The sequence below is a fragment of the Mus musculus genome, chromosome 1 (assembly GCF_000001635.26).
Source record: "Mus musculus strain C57BL/6J chromosome 1, GRCm38.p6 C57BL/6J".
Classification (NCBI taxonomy): Eukaryota; Metazoa; Chordata; class Mammalia; order Rodentia; family Muridae; genus Mus; species Mus musculus.
In genome coordinates, this window is record NC_000067.6 from 53683615 (window position 1) to 53702369 (window position 18755).

Sequence of the window (18755 nt, forward strand, 5' to 3'; positions counted from 1 at the left end):
AGCATTTCTTCCACAAATGTGTAACTCTGGGCTCTTTCTCCCAAGGATCTGGTGTTGATTTGACACCAGCTGATCTGAGTGAGCTCATGCAAAGAAAACAACAAAAGTGATGCAAGTGCCCCAAGATGCTAATATTCTCATGGCATCGACAACAGCAAACTCAAAACCGCTCTAGACTAGATGCAATGGCACATGCCTGTGGGCAGGACTGTGAATTTGACTCTATCCAGGACTATATAGTAAGATCCTGGGTGAAATCAATCAATCAATCAATCAATTAAATAGATAGATAGATAGATAGATAGATAGATAGATAGATAGATAGATAGATAGATAGCACATTCACATCCACCTGTGAGAACACACACGGACCTCCACTTGCTCTTCGTAAGCTCTTAGTACCCACGGTTCCCCTCAAAAGGTCCAGATAGTGAAATGGCCCACGGAAGAAGTAAGTGGCCTTCTATGACTGAGCCACTTACCACAATGGGTCATGAAGTCCTATGTGTTCCATGGGTGGTTGTTAGTACCCTGAGAGTCAAAATGAAGCAAGAGAGGGACACCAAACAACCTACACAAAGCTGTGTGAGAACAAGGCAAAGATGGGATCATCAGAGCCTCCACCCCTCTCCATGGAGAGCTCTGAAACCCAGGCATGTTCACCCTTCCACATGAGGAGGCCCTCAACATCACAAAAGTCATCATATCACCTGAACAGACAACATGGGGGGTAAGAGGCAACCACATCCTCTTGCAGCCACCATGATGACAGCCAGCACTCCCACCGAGTCCCCGCTCACTTAGCTGACATCACATAGTAGCACAGGCACCTTTTACTATTTAAAAGTGAGACATACCCTGGGTAGACTCAAACTCTCCCATTCTCTATTCTTTTTTGTTTGTTTGGTTGGTTGGTTGGTTTTTGGTTTGTTGTTGTTGTTGTTGTTGTTTTGAGAGAGGGTTTCTCTGTATAGCCCTGGCTGTCCTGGAAATGACTTTGTAGACCAGGCTGGCCTCGAACTCAGAAATTCGCCTGCCTCTGCCTCCCAAGTGCTGGGATTAAAGGTGTGCGCCACCACGCCTTGCTCCATTCTCTATTCTTACACTAACCTCCCCTTAGCAAGGCTTGGAGGCACCCCCTAGAGATGTACAGGGTGCTTATATTTTCAGTTGTTACTTCCCAGGGCCTTACTGAGGTAACATGAAGGTTAGCTTGCAGCACTCACATGATGACTTTAGCAAGGGTGCTTCTGAGATTCTCTCTCTCCTTTTGTGGAGATTTGATCTTTGATCTATAAATTGATGGGAGGGTGCTTTTGAAATTCTCTCTCTCCTTATGTGGAGATTTGACCTTTGATCTTGAAGTTGATGGTGCAGAACGGTCATCATCAATTTGGTCCAGAAGTTTTCCTTTTTTCTGGCAGTGCTCCATGTATTCAGCTTAAATTTAAAAAGCAACAGTTGTTCATGTAAAAGGTAAGCTAAAGCTTGTGCATCCTTAGGAAAGATGCTGCCACACCAACTAGAAAAATATTCCATACTTTACATTCTCATCTCAAAGAGTCCTAATGTATATTGTTTTACTACAAAAATATTAAATATTTACTTTAAGTCACCATGATGGAATCCTCTAATTATTTTAAGAATATTGTTGAACTGTGTGATGCTTTGATTAATATAATAAATATTTTCAGTTACATTTGCATTAGAGTCTCTTAAAAGGATTAAAATTTAGACTATGATAAAAACAAAATTACACTATTCAAGAAAAATGTAAAAGATCCCTGGTTTCAAAAGCATGCGAATGTTAAATGTGAGCAATCTAATAAGGGCTTATATGTTAGAATGTTTAAAGATGTCCATATGCATCTCTGGGTGCACACGTGTGCAGAAGCTGATCTCGGTCACCTGAAGCTCCTGGGTCAGGCTGGATGGCTAGCTAGCCAATGTCAGGAACCCCCTATCTCATCTCAGCACTGAGCCTGTAAGGGCACACAGCCACCGCTGGTCTCTTCTGTGGATGTGGAGAGGGAACTCAGGTCCATATCCTCATGTTTACTGACTGAGTTATTACCCTTTCAGGCCCAAGAGTAAAGTTGTTGTTTAGATGACTAATTTGGAAATATTATCCACAACTTAGGACATTCTTAGAAAAAAAGGTTTTGAAACGGAAGTTCCATCAACTTTGTGAAGAGGGGTGGGCTATTAGGTCCCACCCAGTGGTAGCCACCAGAAGTTACCTTTCCCAAGTTTGTGCAGGCAACCCTAAATAAATACAGAAGAAACTTCCTAGGAGGAAGGGGTTAGGGACCTGTGAGAGAGAGGGGGAAAAGAAAAGATAATGGAAGAGAAGAGGAAGAAGAAGAAGAAGAAGAAGAAGAAGAAGAAGAAGAAGAAGAAGAAGAAGAAGAAGAAGAAGAAGGTGGTGGTGGTGTGTGTGTGTGTGCGGTGTGTGTGTGTCTATGTATGTGCTCATACAGGTGAAATGATGAGAGAATAAACTAGAATAAAAAAATGCTGCTGGGCGGTGGTGGCACACGCCTTTAATCCCAGTACTTGGGAGGCAGAAGCAGGCAGATTTCTGGGTTCGAGGCCAGCCTGGTCTACAGAGTGAGTTCCAGGACAGCCAGGGTTACACAGAGAAATCCTGTCTTGAAAAACAAAAAACAAAAAACAAAAAACAAAAACAAAACAAAAAAAGCTTTTCATTTTCCACAAAAAGCAATGGCTGGCCTCAAATAACTAGAAACTGGAAACAATTGTTTTATGATAGTAAATGTATAGGAAAAAAATCTATATGATGTGTACTGCTTGGACTTTGTAATTTATGGCTTTATTAACTATCCATGTTTTTTTTAGTAAAAATAAATAATAAAGTTCTTACCAAACGACTGCTCATTTTTAACAGTATAGGGTTCTAGAACTGGGTTTTCCTGTTTGATATTTAAATGGAATGATGGCGCAGTCTGCTGCCACTGGGGCTTGACTCCTGTCTAAAATAGAAAATTTAAGTAATGTTAGTAAGTAATATAGAAAATGCTCCACTTACTACATGAGTATTTATAAGGGTGGCTCATCTTCCTAAGCACATCAGGACCTCTGGGAAGACACAACCATCAGCAGCAGATCTTCCTTTGCCTGTTCATTATCAGGAAATCGTCACAAAAGCCCCGATGGTACTTGATTATGAGTGTCTATTACTTAAACCTGGAGAGTCTATTCCACACCGGCTGCTCATTCCAGTGTCAGCCACTGTCTACAAGATCTCTTTCAACTTGTTTTTATCTGATGGATAGCAGCATGACATTCCACATATCAATACAAACCAATGGGCTACTTGCATACATTGGCATTATCTAATCTAGGCTAAACAAACCTCCTTGAAAACTTGTCTTGTTTATGGTGAAAGCTTTAAAATCCCTGCTAGCTTTCTGAAATGTGCATTGCATTCCTGTTCTTTGTGGTTGCCCTACTGACAGGAGCAGGCTGGGATCCCTCCGCCTACCCAGCTGTAACCTAGTGCCCCATCCCCTGAATCCTCAGTAAAGGGAACAGGAATTCATCTGTTTCTTCTAAGTTGTCAAGCCCATCATCACACAGTCATTCATGATGACCTCCTTTTAAGTCCTGTGGTTTAAGTTGTGGCGTCTCCTCTTTCATTTGGAATCTTTTCTTTTTCCTAGCTTTACTGAGTTTTGCTTTTGTTTTGGGGGTTTGTTTTGTTGTTGTTTTGTTTCGGTTTTGGGGGATTTTTGGGTTTTTTTTTGTTTTTTTTTTGCTTTGCTTTTTTTGTTGTTGTTTTGTTTCTCAGATCCACCAGGGATGATTTTTCAGTGACCATTCCCTTTGGTTGCTTTCGATTCTTTCCTAGCCTCCTTCGGGTCCCATCAAAATGCAGTTGGGTTTAACCACAGCCTTCTTTCTACTTTGTCATTGACTGCTCTATGACCTTTCTCAGTGCTTAGTCAGCGTATTCTGGAATATTATCTTCCCAATTTTCATTTCGTTTTTAAATTTCCTTCTCGACTTTTCCTTCATTTGTAATCCAAAAGCCGTTTGTTTAATCACAATGATTTGTATAATTTGTTAAGATTTTCTTATGATTTTTTCAGTTCTGTTGCACTGTGGCAAGAAAAAAATATTCCACATAACTTCATGTTTAAAAAAAAAAAAAACTGGTCTTGCTCAGCAGAGGGTCCCAAGGTCCCCAGAGGACTCCCCACCTTGCAGGCACCCTAGCACACCTGGGATCTTGAGATCACTGGTGAGTGGAACACAAGATCTGTTCCAAAAAACCCAGAGGGTCTTGTGCTAGCAGCAAAAGGGTCAAAGGACAAAGGCAAGCCCTAGCACACCCAGACTATTGGGATCACTGAGACCAGTCTACACAGGAGAGCACAGGGGTGGCAGAAGCAACAGAGCTTCTTTGACGGGGTCCCTTCGGGCCTTCATCCTCAGCCAGGAGACAGAGTTGAGACCTAGACCCCTGGGCACCTTTCCTGCCACAGGAGACTCTGCCTCCAGGGAGGGCTCTGACCCCAAGACTCAAGAGGTGGATCTAAGCTCCAGACTTCTGTGCACCTTCCCTGTAATAGGAGAGCTTGCCTGCAGAGAGTGCTCTGACCACTGGGACTGAGGAGGGAGTTGGACTCCCAGGAGTGTTGACAGAGGCTAAAGAATCACAGGAGGAACAAACTCCAACCAGAGACAGCTAGAACATCTAACACTGGGGATTGCCAGATGGTGAAATGCAAACGAAAGAATCTTACAAACAGAGACCAAGGACACTGGGCATCATCAGAACCCAGTACGCCCACCACAGTGAGTCCTGGATACCCTAACACACCTGAAAAGCAAGATTTGGATTTAAAATCATATCTCATGATGCTGGTAGAAGATTTTTAAAAAGAGCACTAATAACTCACTTAAAGAAATACAGGAGAACACTGGTAAATGGGTAGAAGCCCTTAAAGAGAAAGCACAAAATCCCTCAATGAATTATAGGAAAACACTGCTAAACAGATAGAAGATCTTTAAAGAGGAAACACAAAAATTCCTTAAAGAATTATGGGAAGACACAACCAAACAGGTAATGGAATTGAACAGTACCATCCAAGATCTAAAAATGGGAGTAGAAACAATGAAGAAAACCCAAAGGGAGACAACTCTGGAGATAGAAACCCTAGGAAAGAAATCAGGAATCATAGATGCAAGCATCAGCAACAGAATACAAGAAATGGAAGAGAGAGCCGGGTGGTGGTGGCACATGCCTTTAATCCCAGCACTCAAGAGGCATAGATAGGCAGATTTCTGAGTTCGAGGCCAGCCTAGTCTACAAAGTGAGTTCCAAGACAGCCAGGGTTATACAGAGAAACCCTATCTTGAAAAACCAAAAAAGAGAAAAGAAAGAAAGGAAGGAAAGAAGGAAGGAAGGAAGGAAGGAAGGAAGGAAGGAAGGAAGGAAGGAAGGAAGGAAGGAAGAGGAGAGAGAATCTCAGGTGCAGAAGATTCCATAGGGAATATGGACACAACAATCAAAGAAAATGCAAATGCAAAAAGATCCTAACCCAAAACATTCAGGAAATCCAGGACACACGTAGAAGAACAAACCTAAGGATAATACATATAGATGAGAACAAGGATTTTCAACTTAAAGGGCCAATAAATGTCTTCAACAAAATTATAGAGGTAAACTTCCCTAACCTCATGGCACCTTCTACAAAATTGACCATTTTGTGACCATTGGTCACAAAACAAGCCTCAACAGATATAAAAATATCGAAATTATCCCATGCATCTTATCAGATCACCACAGACTAAGACTGATCTTCAATAACAACATAAATAATAGAAAGGCAACATTCACATGGAAGCTGAACAACACTCTACCCAATGATACTTTGGTCAAGGAAGAAATAAAGAGATTAAAGACTTTTTTAGGGTTTAATGAAAATGAAGCCATAACATACCCAAATTTATGGGACACAATGAAAGCATTCCTAAGAGGAAAACTCATAGCTCTGAGTACCTCCAAAAAGAAACTAGAGAGAGCATACACTAGAAGCCTGACAGCACATCTCTAGAAAAAAAGGAAGCAAATTCGCCCAAGAGGAATAGACAGCAAGAAATATCCAAACTCGGGCCTGAAATCAACCAAGTGGGAACAAAAAAAGAACTATTCAAAGAATCAATCAAACCAGGAACTGGTTCTTTGAGAAAATCAACAAGAGAGATAAACACTTAGCCAGACTCACTATAGGGCTCAGGGACAGTATCCTAATTAACAAAATCAGAATTGAAAAGGGAGACATAACAACAGATCCTAAGGAAATCCAAAACACCATCAGATCCTTCTACAAAAGGCTATACTCAACAAAACTGGAAAACCTGGATGAAATCAACAAATTTCTAGACAGATGCCAGGTACCAAAGTTAAATCGGGATCATATTAATGACCTAAACAGTCCCATATCCCCTAAAGAAATAGAATCAGCCATTAATAGTCTCCCAAACAAACAAACAAACAAAAAAGCCCAGGACTAGATGGGTTTAGTGCAGAGTTCTATCTGACCTTCAAAGAAGACCTGATTCCAACTCTCCTCAAACTATTCCACAAAATAAAAACAGAAGGTACGCTACCCAATTCATTCTATGAAGCCACAATTACTCTGATACCTAAACCACATAAAGACTCAACAAAGAAAGAGAACTTCAAACCAATTTCCCTTATGAATATCGATGCAAAAATATTCAATAAAATTCTTGTTAACTGAATCCAAGACCACATCAAAACAATCATCCATCCTGACCAAGTAGGCTTCATTCCAGGGATGCAGGGATGGTTTAATATACAGAAATCCATCAAAGTAATTCACTAAATAAACAAACTCAAAGACAAAAACCACATGATCATCTCGTTAGAAGCTGAAAAGTATTTCACAAAATCCAACACCCATTCATGATAAAAGTCTTGGAAAGATCAGGAATTCAAGGCCCAACCTAAACATAATCAAAGCAATATACAGCAAACCAGTAGACAATATCAAACTAAATAGAGAGAAGCTGGAAGCAATCCCACTAAAATCAGGGACTAGACAAGGCTGTCCACTCTCTCCCTACCTATTCAACATTGTACTCGAAGTCCTAGCCAGAGCAATTAGACAACAAAAGGATATCAAGGCAATACAAATTGAAAAGGAAGAAGTCAAACTATCACTATTTGCAGATGATATGATAGTGTATGTAAGTGATCCTAAAAATTCCAACAGAGAACTCCTAAACCTGATAAACAGCTTCAACTCAGTAGCTGGATACAAAATTAACTCAAACATATCAGTGGCCTTTCTCTACACAAAGGATAAACAGGATGGAAAAGAAATTAGGGAAACAACATGCTTCACAATAGTTATAAATGATATAAAATACATCGGTGTGACTCTAACTAAGGAAGTGAAAGATCTGTATGACAAGAAAGAAAGAACTTGAAGAAGCTCTCAGAAGATGGAAAGATCTCCCATGCTCATGGATAGACAGGAACAATATAGTAAAAATGGCTATCCTGCCAAAAGCAATCTACAGATTCGATGCAATCTTCATCAAAATTCCAACTCAATTCTTCAACGAATTAGAAAAGGCAATTTGCAAATTCATCTGGAATAACAAAAAACCTAGGATAGCAAAAACTCTTCTCAATGATAAACTCTGGTAGAATCACCATGCCTGACCTCAAGTTGTACTACAGAGCAATTGTGATTAAAAAAAAAAAAAAGTGCATGGTACTGGTACAATGACAGACAGGTAGATCAATGGAATGGAATTGAAGGCCCAGAAATGAACCCACACACCTATGGTCACTTGATCTTTAACAAGGGAGCTAAAACCATCTAGTGGAAAAAAGACAGCATTTTCAACAAATGGTGCTGGCACAACTGGCAGTTATCATGTAGAAGAATGCGAAGTGATCCATTCTTATCTCTTTGTACAAAGCTCAAGTCTAAGTGGATCAAGAAATTCCACATAAAACCAGAGACACTGAAACTTATAGAGGAGAAAGTGGGGGAAAGCCTCGAAGATATGGGCACAGGGGGAAAATTCCTGAATAGAACAGCAATGGCTTGTGCTTTAAGATCGAGAATTGATAAATGGGTCCTCATAAAATTTAAAAGCTTCTGTAAGGCAAAAGACACTATCAATGAGACAAAAAGGCCACCAACAGATGGGGAAAAGATCTTTACCAATCCTAAATCAGATAAGGGACTAATATTCAATATATATAAAGAACTCAAGTCGATGGACTCCTGAAAACCAAATAACCCCATTAAAAATGGGGTACAGAGCTAAACAAAGAATTCTCAACTGAGGAATACCGAATGGCTGAGAAGCACCTGAAAAAATGGTCAACATCCTTAATCATCCGGGAAATGCAAATCAAAACAACCCTGAGATTCCACCTCACACCAGTCAGAATGGCTAAGATCAAAAATTCATGTGACAGCAGATACTGGCGAGGATGTGGAGAAAGAGGAACACTCCTCCATTGTTGGTGGGATTGCAAGTTGGTACAACCACTCTGGAAATCAGTCCAGGGGTTCCTCAGAAAATTGGACATAGTTTTACCAGAAGATCCAGCAATACAACTCCTGGGCATATACCCAGAATATGTTCTAGCTTGTAATAAGGACACATGCTCCACTATGTTCATAGCAGCCTTATTTATAATAGCCAGAAGCTGGAAAGAACCCAGATGTCCCTAAGCAGAGGAATGGATACTGAAAACGTGGTACATTTACACAATGGAGTACTACTCAGCTATTAAAAACAATGAATTTATGAAATTCTTAGGCAAATGGATGCATCTGGAGGATATCATCCTGGGTGAGGTAACCCAATCACAAAAGAACACACATGATATGTACTCACTGATAAGTGGATATTAGCCCAGAAACCTAGAATATCCAAGATACAATTTGCAAAACATATTGAAAGATCCCCAAAGGGAGACCCTCACTCAAGCCTCGGGATGTGGCGCGGACCCAAGAGAGACGCGGAGACCGAAATGACGTACACACAAAGCTATTTAATAAAGCGGGGGGGGGGGGGGAGCCAGCGCGCTGGGGCCGAGACTCGTACACCTCTGCATAGGGTAGAGGAGTCTCGACGAAGACTCAAATTTTTCACAAGCTTTTAAAGGCAAAAACCACAAACTGGGAGGGGGAATGGGGAGGGAATAGGGGAAGTTTAACAACCACAAGTTTACTCAACCAAAGAGTCATATCCTGTGTTTGGCAATACATCTGGCCTGTTGAAACATTCTGTGGTTGTTCCAGAAAATGTTTTTCTCAAGTATGTTTTCCAGATGGGAGGGGGTGGGCTCCGAGGTAAAAAGTTCATGTTCTCACAAGAGGCCAGTAATTTTCTATTCTTCATTCCCCACTTCTTCTTGTAAGTAATTCTAATCTTAGAATTTCAGAAGTCTATATCTCTATGTGGAGAATACTGCATTTACTCTATCTTTAACATGGGAACAAAAACAGAATAAGGCGGATTAGTAAACAGAACTAGGCAGGGACCCTTCTAGTGAGGCTTGAGGGTCTCAGCATGACGCAGGTGTACGCAGATCAGATCTCTGGCTGGAACTGGTAAGATGTCCTTGGGGTACCCAGCTCGTTCACTGTAGCCAGTTGTGACCAGACTTCTTTCTGCACCACCTGTAAGCCTTATAACTTAGTATACAGATCATTATTATAACAACATAGGTTTAAACACATTATTTAAGACAGTGATGGGCATAGGAGCCCCATAAAGGATCTTAAAAAGAGTAAAACCGAATCAAGAGGGAGTATTCTCAGTTTTAAATAGGGCAAGGGGAAGGGGCACCAAGTAAGTCTGTGCCAGTCTCTAGGATTAATTTTGTCAAGGTCTGTTTAGAGTTTTATTCATTATTTCTATCTGTCCTGAGTTCTGAGGTCTGTACAATTTTTATTTGACCTCTAAATACTTGGCCACACCCTGACTTACCTGGGCAACAAAGACAGGACCATTATCTGACACTATTGCTTTTGGCACTCCGAACCTTGGAAAATTTTTTCTAATAATCTTCTTGATGACTATCTGAGCAGTCTCATTTTTAAAAGGAAAAGCTTCTATCTATCTTGAGACCGTTCACAAAAACCAGAAGGTATTTATACACATTTTTTTTTTCAGTAAAGTCTCTTTTTCAGTAGATGTCAGGTCTGTCTTCTCATGAGAGGACTAGTTTTCTTTCTTCAGTTTCTACTATGTCATACAGGGTTTCTTTTACCAGTCTTAATTTGTCTATAACTTGATAGTCTTCAGACTGTCGGGATCATTGCTCTTTAGGATGCCTGGGCGGTTAGATTTGCCACCTGATTTCTTTTAGCCACAGCATCTTAGGTCTTTCTCTGCAGATGTCAACAGCTCTCTTTGTCTGTATATATAGAGCTTGTATTAAAGCCACAAGTTTAGCTTTCTGGGCTGAAGTCCCTTTAGGGAGGCTGCTGGCCTAGATCACTTGCTTTCTGTCCACCACTGCACTGCTGTCCCCGCCTTCCGCTTACCCTCAACCTCGAGGCTACTGCCATCCGTGTACCAGCTCAAACTCTCAGGCCAAGGCTGATCTGATCCTTCAGATCATTTCGAGTATGAGTTCCTTCTGCCAGAATGTCAGCACAATGATGAGTAGGTGAAGTCTCAGGCAGTAGTGAGATCGAGGATAGCAGGGGGAGCGAAGGTCACTCGTTCAGTCAACAAAAAGCTCTGACAATGTGTCCATCGGTCAGGGGAACAGTTGGATAATGCTTTCAAGAGCGTTAGTCAGCCATCGGTCATGGGGGCTGAACCACACTTTCTAGGACATGTGCCAAGTTTTGTCTCAGAGTCAATTTATCTGCGTCCTTGACCAGAAGCCACTATGTGCAGACAAGCAGGCCATCCTACAGCCACCAGGTCTAATTTTTTACAAGTATGCCACAGGTCTTTTCTAGGGTCCCAATCTCTGAGTAAGAACTTCTTTGACAATACCTTTGTTCTCAGTCACATCTAGGAGTCCCATAGCTGGGGATAACATCAGGGCAGTCTTAATGGCATCCAAGGCCATCCAAGGTTGTTCTTTATTTCTCTATACGAAGGGCTGTTTATCTCTTTAATTAAGCAAACCTGGAATCCACAATCTGCAAAAGCCCGCAGTGCCCAGGAACTTTTTAGCTTGTTTTGCACTGGTCGGTGGAGGAGTATGAAACACAGTCTCTTTTTCTAGCTGCTTCAACAGGTAGGCCACCGGACTCTTCTAAGGACTCAGCTTCTGTATTAGCACCCCTTTTGTTATCTCTTAAACACATTGATCTTTAGCCAAAAGCTTTCGTTTGTTGCCAGGTACTATCTAAGTTTTCTAATTTTCCTGACTTTTGTGACCAGCATTTTATTTTTCTTATCTTTCTGTCTCACAGCACAGCTCTGATTCTGACTCTGGTTTCTGTCTTTGTCAGCCTCATGTTTCCTTAACTTTTCTTCTTGTCTGACTCTTATTTACTGGTTCTTCCTCTAAATATTTCTCATTCAGAGTATCTCTCTCATTTCAGACCTCTCTAATCTCCTTCATCTCTATTTTCACTTCTCTTCACCGTTAACCTCTCTATTTGCCACTGTCATCTATCTCTCCTGAGTCTGCTGAAGATTTGCTTTTAGCTCACTTCTTTGCAGACCTCTATCCTTCCTTTGTTTCTCCTCCTCTGCACTTTCTTATCTACTTACACTAACTTTCTTACCAACTTACCCTGTCCTTCTCTTTGCTTTTGTAACTTCCTGTTACCTTGGTCAGATTGTTGGGACTTTCTAGTCCCACAGAGATGAGACCCCCATCAGAGCCTGGCAGTTAGACTCACAGGTGCTCCTTACCTTGGACAGAAGCCCCAAGTGGGCAGATGCCTCCCTAACTGGAACTTGGAACAGACTCACTGCCAGCAACTCAGGGTGGTGCCACCTTCTGAGAAGAGGGAACTTTAGAGCAGAGACGGGAGTGCAGCTCTCACAGCTGGCTGCAACCGGCACTTATCTTAAAGTGAAAGCAGTTTTTCTGTTAACAAGAGACGGGATGCAATGGACAGGGGAATGAGAAGCAATCAGGGAAACCTGCGGAGCTCTTGGCTGGCTACTCTCACAGCCTCTTCCTCTTTTTCTCTTTAGCAGCCACGACATCCAGGGCCACTGACGTTTCAAGGACCACTCCGGATTTTCCAAGCTCATTTCCCCCTAGGCTCCAGGTCCATGGGCGGGACCACTGTGACCTGCTGGCTGCTCCCTGGAGTTGGAGTGGGAGGCAGGGCAGCTGAGAATCTGAAAGGAAGTGGTCAGCATAGGGATCTGACAGGATTCTTAGGCTTATTTCAGAGGGCATAACTTAAAAACAGTCGTCAGTCATCAGTCCAAGTCCGAACACAAAGAGACACACAAGACACACACAGAAACTGTAAACCACAAACAAAAACAAGATAGTAACAGAGAAAAAGAAGCCTGACGGGGTCGGATTCCACATCGACTCCCTTCCTGATGGGGTGGGATTTCACGTCCACTCCCTTGGGGGTCCACCAGGCGTCCCTGGTCCTCCCCCGGTCCTCCTGGGACGTCTCCCAGGGCGAGCGGACGGTAGACACCTGGATACGTCTATCCTTATCTACGCCCTTCTCTCCGTCTCGGAGAGCGGCCTCCTCGAGCGTCCACTAAAAACTGAAAGTGCGATCGCTCTAACCCAATTGTAACAGAATGATAGTATAGACAAACAAGATTACCAAGCAACAGAACTTACCCGATGGGATGGTCTCGGTCTCTTGGGTGGTCGCGTCAATCCCGGACGAGCCCCCAAATGAAAGATCCCCAAAGGGAGACCCTCACTCAAGCCTCAGGATGTGGCGCGGACCCAAGAGAGACGCGGAGACCGAAATGACGTACACACAAAGCTATTTAATAAAGCGGGGGGGGGGGGGGGGAGCCAGCGCGCTGGGGCCGAGACTCGTACACCTCTGCATAGGGTAGAGGAGTCTCAAATTTTTCACAAGCTTTTAAAGGCAAAAACCACAAACTGGGAGGGGGAATGGGGAGGGAATAGGGGAAGTTTAACAACCACAAGTTTACTCAACCAAAGAGTCATATCCTGTGTTTGGCAATACATCTGGCCTGTTGAAACATTCTGTGGTTGTTCCAGAAAATGTTTTTCTCAAGTATGTTTTCCAGATGGGAGGGGGTGGGCTCCGAGGTAAAAAGTTCATGTTCTCACAAGAGGCCAGTAATTTTCTATTCTTCAATATGAAACTGAAGAAGGAGGAAGACCAAAGTGTGGATACTTTGCTCCTTCTTAGAATGGGGAACAAAATACCCATGGAAAGAGTGAGAGAGACAAAATTCAGTGCTGAGATGGAAGGAAAGACCATCCAGAGACTGCCCCACCTGGGGATCCATCCCATATACAACCACCAAACCCCTAGTGCATATGCTAGAAAGAGTTTGCTGACAAGACCCTGACATAGCTCTCTCTTGTGAGGCTATGCCAATGCCTGGCAAATACAGAAGTGGATGCTCAGAGTCATCTATTGAATGGAACACAGGGCCCCCAATGGAGGAGCTAGAGAAAGTATCCAAGGAGCTGAAGGGATCTGCAACCCTTTAGGAGGAACAACAATATGAACTAACCAGTACCCACCACAGCTGTGTCTCTAGTTGCATATGTAGCAGAGGATGGAATAGTCGGCCATCAATGGGAAGAGAGGCCCTTGGTATTTGGAAGATCATATGCCCCAGTACAGAGGAATGCCAGGGCCAGGAACCGGGAATGGGTGGGTTTGGGAGCAGGGCGGGAGGAGAGTATAGGGGGCTTTGGTGATAGCATTTGAAATTTAAATGAAGAAAATATCTAATAAAAAATGCCTTTTAAAAAAAACTGGTCTTTACTGAAACTCTATTTAAATTTAAATCCCAGAAACTACAGGAAGGTAATTTGATTGTCTTGAATTCAGGATACCTATGAAAGAGAATCAACATTAACTAGTCCAGTGCTTCAGTAACTGAAATGCCCACTGTCTTTCCCATAGGACACTGATCATTCAAGGACCCACAAGATCCTTTGTAGAATGGCCTTTTAACACTGTAAGGTTCATCACCACAGAGATAATCAATACTCCCATTTTCAGAGTCTGAGACTCAGAGAAGGAAATGACTCCCCAAAGATCATGGATCTCTGTTTTGAGCCATTATTTCCTGACAGGGATCTTCCTGCTAATCCATCTTGATAAATATCTTTGTTTATCATTGAATATTCTGTAAATTATAAGAAATTATGGGTACAATTATATATATATATATATGAATTTCTCTATCAGAAAAGAATCCAGTCAAATCACAAAACCAGAGATTTGGTATTTTATTTTAAGTTTGGAACCAGTAAACCTTTGAAAACTGCTGAAGTGGAAATTTCTGGATATGTCAGGTGATACAGACTCATGTGGTGTTTTGCGAGGCAAGTCCTGTGGTAGGACATGTGATGTTTGGAGAGAGTATAAATTAGATTCAATGGCAGGTAATGATGCTTGCATAGCTAACTTTGCACCTCTTCCTTGGTCTTGCATCTTCATTGATCTTCCATTCATTGAGAGAGGCACAGCCGAGAACTTCTCCTGGCCTCCTGGCTGATTCTGGTATTCCTGCTGACTGGTGTCCATTCAACAGAGATCTGGCAGTTTCTTTGGATCATGCCATTGCTGCTGATTCCTGTTTGGTACCCTGTCACTACTGAACTGGACTGCCAGTATCCTGACAAATGGAGATGACCCCAAAGAACTACTTGTGAACAGGTCCACATCCCCCTGTCCTATTTACCATCTTTTCTCTCCTGCCTTTGGACAGTGGGCTGGAAGGAGAATCAAAACATTTGAGAACTCTTATTAAAAGTAGGTTTTAAAAAAATTAAGCGTACAAATGGTAACATTTTAGAAATTATATAGATAAATTACCAAAGATAACTGTGGTAAGACTGTTGTCGGCAGCTTGACCTTTTCTTTGCTGGATAGTTTATCCTGCATAAAATACACGAAAGAAGAGAAAAGCATTAACACAAATTTTATATTGTCCAGTGGATTTTCTCATACACACTTGGTGAGGCAGCCAGCAATCTGGCACCTGTCCGGGACGCACCCTCCCCCTTTTGTGTTGCTAACCAGAGATGATCCTCTAGCACCTTAAACTGGTGTTCCATGGTGGCTTTCCACAAGTGTCACCAAGTGCCAAGTGCTAGAGAGACAGGTTTCCTTTCAGGATTTCAGTATCCCAAAAGATGGCACCACCTCCGCAACACAATCTCCACTGAGGTCTGAGGCTGAGCTTTCTGAGAAATAATGGATCTTGAGCACTCTCCTTCACATCTACAGAGAGTGGTTGTTCCAGTGTCTGGCCTGCTCTTCATACCTATTCTGCCCAAGTAACCTCTATAGTCCTCTGTAGCTTTGAATCTCTTGAAGTATGGCTGCTCTGACCTGAAACGTATTACAAATAAAACTTGTGCTGGATTTTGAAGATAATTCAAAAGAGAAGGTGTAAATTATCTCACTGTAACTCTTCAAATTGATTACATTATATTTACATTGACTATATCATATTTGGCATATTCCACAATGTTAATATAAAGTAGCATATTTAATACTACAATTAATATTTGATATAATTTAATACTAAATTTTTGAGACAAATACTGTTGGAACACTGTCATGCCTTTTATACAGATAAGGAATGTCCTGTTTTCTGTTTTACACATAAAATATGATGTGCTTCTAACCAGGACAGAATATAAAAAATAGCCAAAATTCTTTTAGTGTTTTGAAATTTTCAAGAGAAAAACTAATGGCAGCCAAACCTTGAAACAAAGGTTCTCCATACAGAAGGATATCAATTCACTTACTGAAGACAGAAAGGGCATCAGGAATTAGAGGCCAAAAGATAGGAGCAAGCTTGAGAGAAGATATTGGGGTGAGCAGCCAGGGAACTTGGGTTAACTCAGTCCAAAGGCAAGTCATTCCTTTTAAACAAGGAACTATTGAGCCCCTGTCATATGCTGGTTTTACTTAAGGCAGTGAGTCTAGTTATGGACAGTATCTGGTCCTCCCCTCTTGGTGCATACATTCAGGTGGAAGTCTTCACAGCTGTATCAGAATAGATGTGTCATACAGTATCAAGAAGTAATAATATGGGGGAAATCAAAGAGTGAAGGCGCAGTGATGTGCTAGATGAGACAGGATCAGAAGGGACTCTGCAAAATTAAGTTTATGTGAGAACCTGAAAACAGAGTGAGGAGGAGAGGAGATAGGGCTGCATAGCCGGGCGCTCTTATATCATGGAAGATGTGGGTTTGGGGCTCTGGCTAGCATCAGAAGTCACTGCAGTCCCTCTTATGGTGACTTTAACCCCAATTTATAGAACATAGTCTCAGTTTACACCTCTTGTTCAAGCACAGTTGGTAGCGCTTTCTCTTCCAATATGTCTGTTTGGATGACAAATTATTCTGTTACCCTATTGACTGTACAAAGAGATATCCAATGTTATTCCATACGTGTTTTTAGAAACAGTAAACATGGTACATATGAAGAGACTAAGGTCAGTAGTGGGACTAGGCTGACAGTAGTTTCAAATAAGGCAGGCAGCAGAAGATATGGGTTTTGGTTTACAGGCAGTGCTGTAAGACAAGGCTACCTCAGCCTTCCTAGGAGCCTACTGACTGCTCTGTTCAGAATCATTAACTCTCAGGAAAGGAAAAACAAACCTTCATCTTGGTTTTCAAAGCTCTCATCCCTATTCTCCAAACCATCTTACTTCCAAACTATCTCCTCCATTTTGTTGCCATATGGCCTGCATTGCATAGACGTAGCAGACGGTCAAGGTCTGGAAAAGTGTCCTCTGTCGTTCATCCCTGTACCCACAGGCACAAAGGCCATGTGTGCCCAGAGGCGTAACTACAAGATTGAGGAGGGCTATCTCACTCCCGTCACAGTTCATGAAAGCATAGAGCAATTGTGCTGGATCAGACCTCTAAGACTTAGAGAAGCCCGAGTGCCCGTGAGCAAAGTCACCCTTAGTCTTGTGGCTGCTGGAGTGCTTTCACACGAGTATGAACTTAATGTTTAGATACAAACAAGGAAATAGATTCTTTTAAACTGTCTCAAAAGTATGATTTCTCCTAAATCACAAATGCTCAAGAATATAAAAGAAAACCCACAAGATGTGCTTAAATGTGAGCATACTGTAAGGTTTTCAGTCAGCCAGAAAACACATTTTCAATAACCATATGGCTTATTGGCTTGAAAAAATTCATTCACCTGACCCCAAATACTTATGCAGTGACTGAACACAAGTGTAACAGGCTCATACTCCCCAACAGCAACATTTTCAATTTTATAATTTGTTAAGTTTTAAAGAGAAATTGTTTTTCATTTCAGTACTTTGATTTGTGAACTAGAAAACATAAAAACATTGATAGATGTAAGAAAGTTAAGGTTTTACTTATAAGATTCCCAATAATCCTGGCTGAAACACTGCAAACAGACTGAAAATTAAAACAGGTGCTTAGAAATGCTCAAGATTATTCCCTTGGTGTTTTCATTTAAGTCTCTGGTTTTGTTTGTTTGTTTGTTTGTTTCGATGCATTTATTTAATAAAAAAAAATGTTAGGAATCTTCCCTGTACAAAGCAATGCAGATTCCATCATACATTTTATTCTAAGACTTGAAAAATATGTTTCAAAATAATATCTGTCCTGAAACTCTACTTAGACTCAAGTCTTAGAAGTTGTAAGAGTGCAATTCAATGTCATTAAATCCAACAGAATTAGTAGATAGTAGATGGTAAGTTTTACTGCAACAGAACCAAACTTTTCCAATGCTTTGTCCACTAACAGTGCCTAGTAGCTGCCTTTTCCACAGACAGTGGTAATTTATGGAGAAATAATGAAAACAAAGCCAAAGTCTACAAAATCTTTTGTAGTACAGCCTTTGACACTAGAAGAGCCATCTCCTCTGATGTCACAAAGGAGGTTCAGAGAAATAAATGACCCAGGCAAAGTTCACAGTGCCAGACACACCACCATGACCAAGCCCTTGTTTCCTGATGCTAACACTGACATCCCTCCTTGAGATCATCTGGGATTTCTTTGCCTCAGATTCCTCCAACCATCCATGCATGCTAGGAATTACTAATGTGGTGAGTTTATCAAGGTAGTGGTTTTTCTAAGATATGCACCAGACAGGACTTCCCCATCAGGATAGATTCAACTAGAACACAGAATTAGAAATCAGATAATAGTAAGCAACACTATCATAAGAGAAAAAAGAATGATAATATATTAACAAATTACCATAGGCAACTGTGGTAGGAATCTCACTGGCGTCTTTGATTTGCCTTTAGTGGATAGCTTATCCTGTGTAGGGAGGAAAGAACCGGTTTAATTTAATTCACTCAGTCAAGTTTTACATTGTTTGCTATAAAGACAAGCATACCATTCAAAATATCCTAAAACTTGATTTTACTGATAATATAATCTTATATATAGAAAAATTTATAATACACCAAGGAATTATTAAAACTAATTAGTTCATCCAGCAAGGTTACAAGATACAAAATTAGCACACATATACACACACAGAGTGGGGTGGAGGCTGCAGGGAGAGACTAGTACTAAGCAGTTGAAAGTTGAAATTAAGAAACCA

General features: G+C 41.4%; 1 protein-coding gene and 1 long non-coding RNA gene across 4 annotated transcripts in view; one reads left to right on the top strand and one right to left on the bottom strand.

The window, feature by feature from the left end:
- The window catches only part of Dnah7a (dynein, axonemal, heavy chain 7A), a 310307-nt gene that overhangs the window by 286620 nt on the left and 4932 nt on the right, over positions 1–18755 (bottom strand). For 2 of the 3 annotated variants that reach the window (XM_006496179.4, XM_017321900.2), the window contains exons 2-5: positions 18404–18466; positions 15018–15080; positions 2885–2993; positions 1227–1440 (exon numbers count right to left, since the gene is read on the bottom strand). In XM_006496179.4, the coding sequence (XP_006496242.1) occupies positions 1227–1440; positions 2885–2993; positions 15018–15080; positions 18404–18466 (449 nt within the window). The remainder of the gene's footprint in view (positions 1–1226; positions 1441–2884; positions 2994–15017; positions 15081–18403; positions 18467–18755) is intronic. The other variant, NM_001252070.1, reaches the window with a different exon arrangement.
- The window catches only part of Gm32311, a 60620-nt gene continuing 58576 nt past the window's right edge, over positions 16712–18755 (top strand). The window contains exon 1 of the long non-coding RNA XR_373404.3: positions 16712–18249. This is a non-coding gene — a long non-coding RNA (predicted gene, 32311). The remainder of the gene's footprint in view (positions 18250–18755) is intronic.